Below are 11,096 nucleotides of genomic sequence, written 5' to 3' on the forward strand. Positions count from 1 at the left end.
TTCATTTAATACTACTTGTACCTGCCTAGGTACCTAGGAAGGCAGCCAAGAGTGCCCGGCACAGCCAGGTGCTCTTCTACAGTAGTACATGGTGGTCGTGGATTGTCGATTCTTTCAGCCTCCACCCACCACTGTTGAATACATACTACTAGCGCATTGTTTCGTCGCTGGGACCGTCCGTGATTCTCACTACAATACAAACTAGTACTTTTCGCGTTGTGTGGAGTCCCCTGGCCGGTCCTCCATTGCGGTAGTACTACTTCACCAAGGTTGGACCCCGGAAAATTGGAAGCAGGCCTTGGTGGGAGGTGAAAGATGCCGGATCAAAGATATTCGCCAGTTTTACCCCAATTTTGCGTAAGGTCAGTAGATGTTACGCGCGTCGTTCGAGGATCACGGCGTCTGCCCCTGATGAAGCCACGTTCAATTCATGGAAGGCATAACTCGTGCATTCGCTGCACTGTTGTGTAGTCCGCTTCAAAAAAGAGGTTAGACGCTGAAAGCTTCTTTCCATCATCTCATAATAGACGCTACTTCGAATCACCGTGCACGGGCGATGACGCTGGGTCATCTGGTATCATTCTGGCGTCGCTTCGCATATCGCACCGAACTCCAGTGCGGTGGGACGCGATGGAAGCTTATCTGACTACTTCTTTGAATCTCCCTGACCGAACGGCAAGACGGCAACCATTGAGTAAAGGCCTGGGCTGGACAAAAAACCTCAGATGATGCGCTTGGCATTGACAAGTGCCAAGTTGCGGCTTGCCTCCGAAGACGCTTCAGCACAGAAGCCATACGAGCCCATGTTTGTGGTGATGGCTTTGGCTCGCAGTTTCTCTATTCCGTACAGACTCGTGCGTTTCCGATCTAAGAATATTCCGGTACGGAGTACTCGGCAAACATCTATTGCACCTGTGCATTGATTGAAACCCCCACGCTGCTGCAGGTAGTGAATGCGCAAATATAATGCCCTTGGAGCACCCGGCACCTACGGACATGAAGGCACCGCGCAGATCACTTGTTTTGGCGATAACTTGCTTCGGAGAATACAAGGCCGGATACAATAGAAGCCGAGCCGAGCAGCCCTGTGCAATCACGCCCGACTCATCCACAGCCCAGGAAACCCAACCCATAACTTGTTTTTTCGCTGATCGGTCGTATCCCCGCTTCATCCTCTTTAGTCAGCTCTATCATCATTAACGAGTTCTTTCTACGATGGAGAGGCATAGGTGTTCAACTTCATTGGAGTAATTCAACGCCGCCGGGTGGTCGAATACTCATGTCCACAAACTATAGCTAGCCTCTCTGCTCAAGACTCTCCGCATATGCTCCTGAGGGTAACTTGCCCTGTGACTGGTCCTCAGTTGATTGATTCAAATGATCTCATGCCATAACCCCGTCCGCACCGTGTTGTTGGGGTCATACATAGCCGGTGTAGAAAATCGGACCAGGGCAAGTTGCAGTTGCAGTTGCAGTTTCAGTTCGAGTGAAAGCTTACAGACGCGATTAGGCGCGAAGATATTAAAGCGTTTTGGGTAATATGGTTTGGTGACCGGGATCAAAAGAGCACCTGGAAACCTTGCTCAGGCAGAACCTGGTACGTTTTCCCAGTTTTGTCGACCAGACTACTCCGTACTCCGTACGTTTCAACGGTTTGACACAGCTCTGAAGGAACTGCTCTGTTTCTCCAACTTACCATCAACAAGAAATGCCCTTGGCTCAGATGGCAACCGAATCTTGAACTATTTCTTCGTTCTTCGCATGCTTCCAACCCGTTCCCGGATCCTGAAGCACCCCAGCAGAGAAGCAGCAGACGTACAGAGCCCCCAACTCGCAACTAGAACCCCGTTGGCCCTGCTTTCGCATCCTGTTCATTTCAATTGCTTTCAGAGGCAACACGGACGGATTCGCCCGGTGGAAATATGACGGCTGATGGAATATTTGACTTGTGATCTAAATTTGGGGTGCGGCCCGACGCACTTCCATTCAAGTCTCGGTTGGTTTCGCTAATCATTCATTTTACAATGTGTACATGGGTGTGGCCATTGAGCAACCAACTTGACAGATCAGCTGTCCCGATTTTGCCCAGTAACAATGCGCAGTCATTCCAACTCAATCAACGAAAATAGGACGGTCTACAGAGTACGATGCGGCAGTTCTCAATGTCGCGCCCTCCTCTCTCGTCTAGAAACCAGAACCCGACGTTACCACCGCTTCGAGTTGTCGCTGCTTGGATTGAACTTGAGACTGATATTACAGTTTGCCTAGCATTTGCAGTCTGCTCGAGTGTATATACTCCCCTCCCCCGTACGAGAGAAACTGATGACGTGTTGTCGTTTCCTTCGACCTGCATGACAAGCCAAACTCAGCACCATTTGACACCCATCTCGGGTTCTCTTGTTGTCTTATTTTAGAGATACCATGCGCCTAATACGACTCCGGCAATCAAACCCGACAACTCAGGAGAATCCGCATAATTTTGAAACATGCATCGATCCCCGCCTCCACTGTCTTACATACTCAGTACGTACATTGGACACAATTCCCACCTGTCGTCTCTACATTGCCCTTCTGTGAGTGTTCGACAGCTCTGGGAGCATTGGGGCCATTACGGAGCCATGGTCCTGTAATATGGGTACACGTCTGATTTATGACAAGGCGAAATAACGCATGATGTGAATGTTCACCCTGAGCCTGTGCGCGTATTACCTGTCATATACATAGAGTACTGCTTCCCTTGTGTCCCCATAAGCGTCGATGATGCAGCGAATACCAACACCCACCCCAGACAAGCAAAAGAAAAAAGATCAACAGCGGGTCGGTGGATCATTTTGACGCCCATCGTTTGCGCCAGTCGTGAGTCGTGCCCTGTCTCCAGGCTCCAGGGAATGGTTACATGGAACAGAAACATTGGTACTCCGTACTGCTCCCTACATGCCAAGTTATGGGACCTGGCCTAGCTACTCGGTAGGTACCCGAAGTTGGTGAGAATCCTTCAACGCACCGCTCTGCTGTTTCTTGACTTTGGTACGGAGTACGATTGCTGCGGCAGGCAAGAGGCATCTCATCTGGCGCCGTCTTCTTCAGACTCTTGTTGGGTGCTCGCGGCCCATAAAGGGGCATACACACCTCAAAAAATGCATACAACCCTTTCCACAGGACTCTAGCTTTTTATGCTGGCGCGTGTTGGTCGCATGTACGGAGAGTTGGTCATAACAAGGCGAGGCCACTCGTTGGTTGCCCCATTAGACTATTTACACAATTCGGTCTGATATTATGCGATTTTGGGTCACCAGCAAGGGTCATATGCTGTGTACCGTTCCACAATATGACAGGCAAACATGAACTTCTGCAGGATGTAATTTTGATATGTATGGCTATTTCGGGGGTCGGGCATGTCGTTTGATGATTCTCGGATTGCTACCAGCCCGTCAACTGGGATTTGGAATTCGACAAGTGGTACAGGGTAGTCCCGGACAATGACGAAATGGTGAGAAATATATTTAGACACGGCAAAGGATACGATGAAACAACTTGAGCTGTCCTCGCAAATGGCGTAATGGCGGCTGAGGGGTCAGTATGGCGTGGCAAAGCTTCAATGTTTCAGTCCTGCAGTGCTGGCTGTATTGTCGCCCTTGGCCCGGTTTGTCAACATCATTTGCATCCGCCACGTCTGATGATGATGTGAGACCGAGTTATCTTCATTCACTGTGCACCGCTGCATCCCATCTTTTTTCTAATTCGCATGTTCAATATATTTGGCAGATATTACTTGTGCACTTCATATTCCATCCGTGGCAAGTGCCTGATCCGTCCACGCAATAGGCGTGTTATCGAGTCCTGGGCAACCAGACTGCTTGAGACAACGCCTCTTCCCGTGACTGGGAACGGGGACAGACGGCTGTTGGAATCGTAGAGAAGTTATCACCTTGGTGGCATCACACAGATCTAGATGCTGACTGTACATGGCTCACAGGGAACGATGTGATCTTTGTCTGCCCATTTGAACAAGTGCGCGAAAACAGGGCAACGATGCCGCGGCTACCGTGTCCGAGCACCGGGCGGCAAGACGACGACATAATACAAGCAGTGTGTATGTACCATGACATGACACACAATCACAAAACTCCCAAGGCCACTGACTTGGGATTGTGTTCTTGATATATTCTTATAGGGTATTTGTTGCCTTGTGTGTCGCGCTTTTGAACAGCGAGAGCGCCAGAGTCCCGGCCGACAGGCTCTAGGATTATGCCTTGAGCCACCTATCTAGCAAGCTACAGATGATTTCTTGCACGCCCTGCGTATAACACATCGTGCTTGTCATTGTCTTTTCCTGCAAGGAAGGATGCCTGGCTGCTTGAGTGCCGTTCGTCCCCTGCGCGTATAGACTAATAATGGCCAGCGTTTGAAGTCAACCAGTCGAGATGGCCAAGTCTAGTATCTGTTGGTGACGCGTCCCGCCCAATCCAGAGTGATATAGCCTCCTTCATCCTTGATCGTATAATGTATCCCCACGGAGGGTATTGATGCTATCGTCGTCGTCTTGCAGCTTCAAGGCCACGCGAAGAATGTGGTCGGCCAGTCACGACCAGTTTCCATGCTGGGAGAGAAGACCCGAGCTGGATAGAGGAAATTTGCTGCGGAGTCTGGTTGTGACTGTGCTGCTGTGTGAGCGAGTCTGCTGCATGCACCATTTTATCAAAGATGGTTGATCAGTCGGGGCGACGAGCGTGGCTGTTATGGGAGACGGTGACGTGTGTATCTGCGGCGCGAAGACAATCATCCACGCCGCTGCTGCGCGGAACTACATCTCTATGATACTGGCATCCTTGTAGGCTGGATTTTCCACTATAAGTCAAGTCCGATGGTAGTTCCCGGCACCGCGTCGGGGAGCATTCTATTTGTTGGCCATCTGGGTGCTTTGGATGCTGTCGTCTTGGTAGCGGAGTTGTTGCCCTCTTCGCGCAGAGCAGCAAGGGCATTATATAAAGGAGGGTCTCTATTCGATTATACGAAACTATGGCCTAGGGGTCGGCAACGGGCTTGGATGCCTTTGCAACTCGCGTCGTCTATCTATCTGACTGCCCTTCCAGCAGGGAACTTGATACTGACCTTATTACAATGGCTTTTGTTTACACCGACCAGACCTGATTAATGCCCAACATATTTGATCTTGTTTCTCAAAGAAACCTACGCGCCTGTCATGTCAACAAGGGGCGTGCATCCCCTGCCCTGGCAGATGGATTGGTAGATGAGGCGGCGCACGGCGTAACAAGTATCGCTTACCACAAGTCCCGCAGGCGTCTGCTATTCATGCTTGATATTCAGGCCATCTACGACGACATCTTGTGCTGCATGGAACGCACTTGTCAATCTGCCACCAGAGAATTGGGCCTACCCGGCACTGGCACTTGGAGTATCCCCACTGACATGTTGCGGAATATCGTCGCTTGTTCTGATACCATGTCTCTTTGAGTTGCGGCGCTGACGACACTTGGCAGATACGTGTCCTGCTCTTCACTGGAGCACACTTGCTTGGTAACTTGGTTTCCCGGGCGTACGTGGCCCGACATAGAGCGAGTGTTGCGAGATTGATAGACGTTGCGTACCGCCGGTGCATACGTTGCGCTGCTGAGAAAACGTTTCCGCGGTGTAGTGGTCCCTGACGGGTTTAATGAACAGAAATACCGAAGACGGAGAAAAGCCATACTGGTTACGAGACGCGGATTGGATCCGGCGTTGATATGGAAACGAGGAACAGCAGGACGCTAGTAGCGATTATAGGAAACTCATGAGGCGAGCATAATGAATCATGCAAAGGGAGAGTAAAGGAAGGGAATAGAATCATGACATGTGTAAAGGACACAATGGAAACGTGAGATTACTTGAGATAAACCGAATATGAGTAGGCGGAATGAAAGGCAAACCTCCCGGTCCAAGGCATCACGATTAGAATTCTGGTGAGGCTTGCCGGCTGACCAAAGCTAGGCATGAGTAAAAACCCCGCACACATGCCTGAAATTGTGCCATTGAATTTCTTACCTGTTTGACGGCCGCTTCGTGAGAGTCATCATTTACCCCCACGCGGTACCGGCTGTTTAATATCCAGAGGGTGTGATTCACTTGGTTGTTTGTATTCAAGAACGGCCGAGAGTTGAGCAATAGCACTTTTTCGAGGCAAGAGGGGAAATGGATGCCGGGCAAGGCGTTGATAAGATGCGCTGGCGGCAAAGTCTGCGCTGACATTTTGAAATTTCGAAATAAGCAACGATCACGCCATAGGGGAGGAGGACGCGCCACCCACATTGCCGAGAACAGATGATCATGGGGGTTGTCCCGTCTCATTTCAGGCATCGAGGAAATCAGTCCGTCTTGTTTCTTCGGCTGAAATTACCTGAACATTGCTCTTCTTACTAGATCAACCAGAGAAGCGTCGGCGTTTCTGTTGGAATAGGAGAAGACACTGTTCAATTGCTGCCGGCGCTGCAACCCCTATCATGATGATAATAAGACATGCTCAAGCCCAGAATAGTTTAGAATCAAACTTACGAATGATGCAATACACTACATGCTACTACACAAAAGACATTAGACAATCGAGCCAGTCACGGCACAGTTAATATCGGTGCATGGTCATCTGGGTGAGGTTGAAGCTTGTGCCAAGGACCAATTACCATGTTGCGGCAAACTCTGCAGAGGCGAGGCCACACACACTTAACGCAGGTCATAATTAATTTCAAACGACAAAAAAGGAGTTAGCTCCAAGACGCCGCAACTTCAGCTGCTTCTGGAGGAATTGAACCCATTAGGCAACCCGAGCCTGCCCGTTGCCCAAGGTGGCAATGTAAGACGGCCGCGCATATCGCGTCAGGAGATCCCCAAGTAATACATACGCCTGGCTGTGCCTTGTTTTTTAAGTTGCCATGGGCGGCTATCGTCGCAGCTGTCATGGTTTCGTTTTCTTTTTCTGGTACTTGTCTCATCTGTCGCCATCTCTGCAGGGCATTATTGGGGTTCCGGCCTTCACGTGTGCATGTCTGTATCACACCATTCGGCTTGCGGGGCAGCTCACGATGTTCTTCGACAATGCAGGGTCCAGTCTGGGCGCGTAGCCAATCATGACAGAGCTGGACATGGAACAATTCCTGCGAGAGTTGTCAAGATCCCGGGAGCCTGTCTTTGGCGGGTGTCGCGAGGAGTCGATGCTGCAATGGATCCATTGGATTGATATTTTGGGGTATTTTTGCTACTGTGACTTCGCTTTGCTACAGCCGTGATGCCAGGAGAGCGAGAAAAAACGGCCTGGGTCGATTAGACGTCAACGGTCAGTCAGACGGACGGATTGATGTTGGATCTAGGGCGTCATACCACAGGCGTGCAGCGAGCCCGAATTGCTCCGTATAGTGGGTGGCTCCATAATGGGTCGGCTCTGGCGCTAACATTGAATGCTACCGCGACAGGTGTCTTGGTCGGAACAAGACATTTGGCCGAGTAATAGAAATTTGCAAAGATAAGGTCTGGAGGCGCGGGCGTTTTGGTGCGCATGGCTGAACCATGGGTGCAAAGCGCCGTGCTGATTGGTGGCACGTGGGCCCTTTGATGGGGCATATGGGGCCTCTGGTTTACATGATTGCTAATCAGCCATTGGTGCGTCCCACAGCCAGCAGCGACGAGTGCTTGAAGTGGGTGAAGTCCGGAGTAACCAGACGAGAGATGAAGTCGCTGCGTGCGGAGATGCTTCGGCTGCCCCTCGGCCTGGCTCAGGCTGGCCGCCCGCGACCACACGACAAATCTCGCACGACTCATAATCCGCCCGCTGCGGCAGTTCCCCGTCAAACTTGCACCCACCATCACCACGAGTCCTGCTCTTGTCGTTGCAAAACACGGCACGGCATCAGCGTACATTGACGATTGACGATTCGACTCTCTCCGCGCGAGATTCCGACTTTTGCCTCAATCGCCGGCTTGGGAACGCTCCTTCACCACCGGCTTCACCACCTCCGGCTGACCGTTCATTTGCCACCTGTCGAGTCGGACTGCGCAGCGGAAAAGAACGCTTCTTCGGCCACGACATCCAAACCAGCTATTTGCATTTCCCTCGCGCTACCCTCCGCTTTATATTTGGTTTCACCGGCCCTGCAAACAAAAAACAAAACATTGGTGACTCGTCTTACCAAAGGATCACGCCATAATGTCGACATACAACGGGAGGCACGCGCCCAACGTGTCGCAATACCTTCGCGACCTCAACACTATCAGTCCCCAGGACACTACGGGCCCTGCCGAGGACGCTTTCAACATGGAAGATGACCTTGCTCTCTTCACCAATACGCAGTTTTTCGATTTCGACTCTGGCCAAAACACCGACTTCCAGGCCCAGCCTGTCAAGGTGGATGTCGAAGATGCCACACGACATGGTTCGACCACGTCCGGCGACGTTACCCCCGCCCAGACCACCATAAATGATATGCCTAATTTAGACTTTATGTCCGGTGAGTAAATTTTTCTCATTTTGAATTTCAAGTCGTTTTTTTTTGTTTCCCCGACTTCCGTGTCGGCCTGGCCGTGCGCTTTTGAGACGACTGCTCGTGCAGCCTTTCTCGATCGATCTCAAGGCGGGGTGACTGGGACAAGGCGGAGGAAGCACAATGGCTTTTCCAATGCACAAATCACACAATATGCACGTCTTGTTTCTTCTGCAATCCCCCCACGCCCTCGCAACCACCCCTTGGCCGCCGTTCTGCACGACGCTGCTCCCCCAGCCCTGCTGGCGTGGACTCTGGGGTGGTTCATGTGGTAGATGTGGGGGGCCATTCTGCGGGGCCTCTCTCGATGACAAATGGCCAGCGATGGCGCAATTCCTCGTGATTGTCCGCGCGCACATGGTCCGTCATCCGGTTGGCATCCACACCAACGGCTATCGTCACAGACTGCGACCTCACTGCAGGTCAGCCTGCCTGTTAAGGACTGCCGCTGTCTTCCCCCGAGATGGCCATGGCCTGGACTTTGCTCTTGCCATTTAAACCACGCACAAAGACATGCCTTGACATGTTACGTGAATCTGCGCTGACCGCAATTGCCTCCAACAGGTGACTTCAACTTTACCGAGTTCAACAGCGCCTATGCTGCCGCCCCACAGATGAATGCCTTCCCCGACTCGGCGCAGGGATTCCAGCCCCTCCAGCCCAACCACCAGGTTCAGATTCCTCATCAGCAGCCACAATTCCGCCAGGGCAATGCACGAGCTGGCGATAAGCGAAAGCCGGACGCCATGGTCTCCGCTCCTACTCCCGCTCCCCAGCAGATGAACTTTGAGGACGCCTCTCGCGTCGCTGCCGAGGAGGACAAGCGGCGGCGAAACACTGCCGCCAGCGCCCGCTTCCGAATCAAGAAGAAGCAGCGAGAGCAGGCTCTCGAAAAGTCCGCCAAGGAGATGACCGAGAAGGTCACCGCCCTGGAGAACAAGGTTGCCCAGCTGGAAACCGAGAACAAGTGGCTCAAGAACCTCCTGGTCGAGAAGAACGAGGGCAGCGACGACATTACTGCTTTATGGAAGGAGTTCACCAAGCATGCCAGCGAAAAGTCCAAGAGTGCCGAGTCATCTACCACAGAAGCCATCAAGGAAGAGCGGTGACGTAGAGTAGAGGCATTTTCCTAGTTGTCAAAGTGGATGATAATGTGATGACTTGTATTGGCGCGCGTATAGATGCAACGACCGCGTCAGGTGGCGTTTTTTCCTGTTGGGTTCTGGCGTTTTATCAACTTTACGGCTCTGTAAAGGAATTCTGGGTGGCGGCTTTGCTACTGTTTTGGACAAGCGAGACGTCCGTCCTGATATATGCGGATGATCTATATACGATGGAGAATATAGAAATGGCTGGCTAGATATGAATTGAATCCGTTGAACGTTTACGGTCGTGTGAATGGCCACAGGTCTCACTGCCTGTTTATCCGATGATGTATTTTCAGGACGGCGGGGAACCCTGGCTCTGTGTTCCGGAGGAGTGGGGATATGGGGAGAGAGGTCGAGAGTGGTTATTGATTGTGTCAATCATGTTGAGTCTGGTTTCATATCACTTCTCGACTGCCGTTTTAATTCGCCGCCTGGTCTTGTCCCTGCCGTGTCGGATGCGCTGACCCCGTGCATGGAGCTGGTCATTCCGGAATCATGGCATTGTCCATGTTGTTTTAATTACTCTCATGTAAGCTTTGGGCTTACGCGGGGCTACTTGTCTGAAGTGAGATGCTCGTAAATTATAGCATCTAGTAAGCAAAGCTAGCCTTGTATCTAGCATTTTATTTCGCATTTTATAACCGTCTTTGATACTTGTAGGCTTATTTTCCCCTCGCTTTATATGTTTCTTCAAGGTTTGGGGCATATATATAAAGCGAGGCAAAAAACAAGCCTGCAAGTATAACAGAAGGTTATAAGAAGCGAATGAAACCATGTATAACCCCCCCCTCTTCCCCCCGTCTATCTATCCAAGCATGTGATGTTACAAGTCTAGTTCACTCCTTGTCAGCCTTCCTCAACGCCTCCAGCCGCTGCTTGTTCCGTCTCCCCAGCACCCTTAGGGTGTTCTGCCTCTCCACCTCGGCCATCTCGGACCAGTTCGAGATGCGGGACACGGTGCCGTCGACGTTGACGACAAGAGGGCCCAGGTGGTCTAGCTTGACGGTCGTGCCGTCCCCGGAGACGTCGAGGGTTGTCGCGGAGTCTCCGGGGGCGGGAAGCGCGCGGCCATTGGGGTTTGGTGATGGAGCGGACGGCGTTTCTGGCGACGAGGACGAGGAGTAGAAGGTGGGCGAGGGGCCGGTGGTGTTGGCTGCGGACATGGCTTGGGCGAGGGGGAGATTTCTGATTCTGGGCGCGAGGCGTGAGAATAGGAGCATGTTCCTGCGGTGTGATGCCGATGTGTGGTTTGTTGATGATGTGAGGTTGAGCCTGTTTGGTAAAGGTGAGGGTGAGGGTGAGGGGCCAGGGCTGTGAGGAAATTGCTTGAGCAGAGCTTTGTCCCTTGCTGCTGGAACGAGCGCGGTGGTGTGAGACTTTGAGACCCCGGCGGCGGTGATTTGTCTGGATGGAATTGCAAGGG

General features: G+C 51.8%; 2 protein-coding genes across 2 annotated transcripts; one reads left to right on the forward strand and one right to left on the reverse strand.

Annotated features, from left to right (window-relative positions):
* Window positions 1–8,191: 8,191 nt before the first annotated feature.
* Window positions 8,192–9,634, forward strand: MAA_08826 (Basic-leucine zipper (bZIP) transcription factor; the record flags this gene model as incomplete). The annotated part of the gene is made up of 2 exons (XM_007826824.1): window positions 8,192–8,492; window positions 9,090–9,634. The coding sequence occupies 2 exons, from the start codon at window positions 8,192–8,194 to the stop codon at window positions 9,632–9,634; spliced, it is 846 nt and encodes a 281-aa protein (XP_007825015.1).
* Window positions 9,635–10,509: 875 nt separating this feature from the next.
* On the reverse strand, window positions 10,510–10,893 carry MAA_08825 (uncharacterized protein; the record flags this gene model as incomplete). Its single annotated transcript, XM_007826823.1, has 1 exon — window positions 10,510–10,893. The coding sequence occupies one exon, from the start codon at window positions 10,891–10,893 to the stop codon at window positions 10,510–10,512; it is 384 nt and encodes a 127-aa protein (XP_007825014.1).
* Between the last annotated feature and the right edge of the window lie 203 nt (window positions 10,894–11,096).

Source organism: Metarhizium robertsii, assembly GCF_000187425.2.
Source record: "Metarhizium robertsii ARSEF 23 chromosome Unknown MAA_Scf_1, whole genome shotgun sequence".
Lineage (NCBI taxonomy): Eukaryota > Fungi > Ascomycota > Sordariomycetes > Hypocreales > Clavicipitaceae > Metarhizium > Metarhizium robertsii.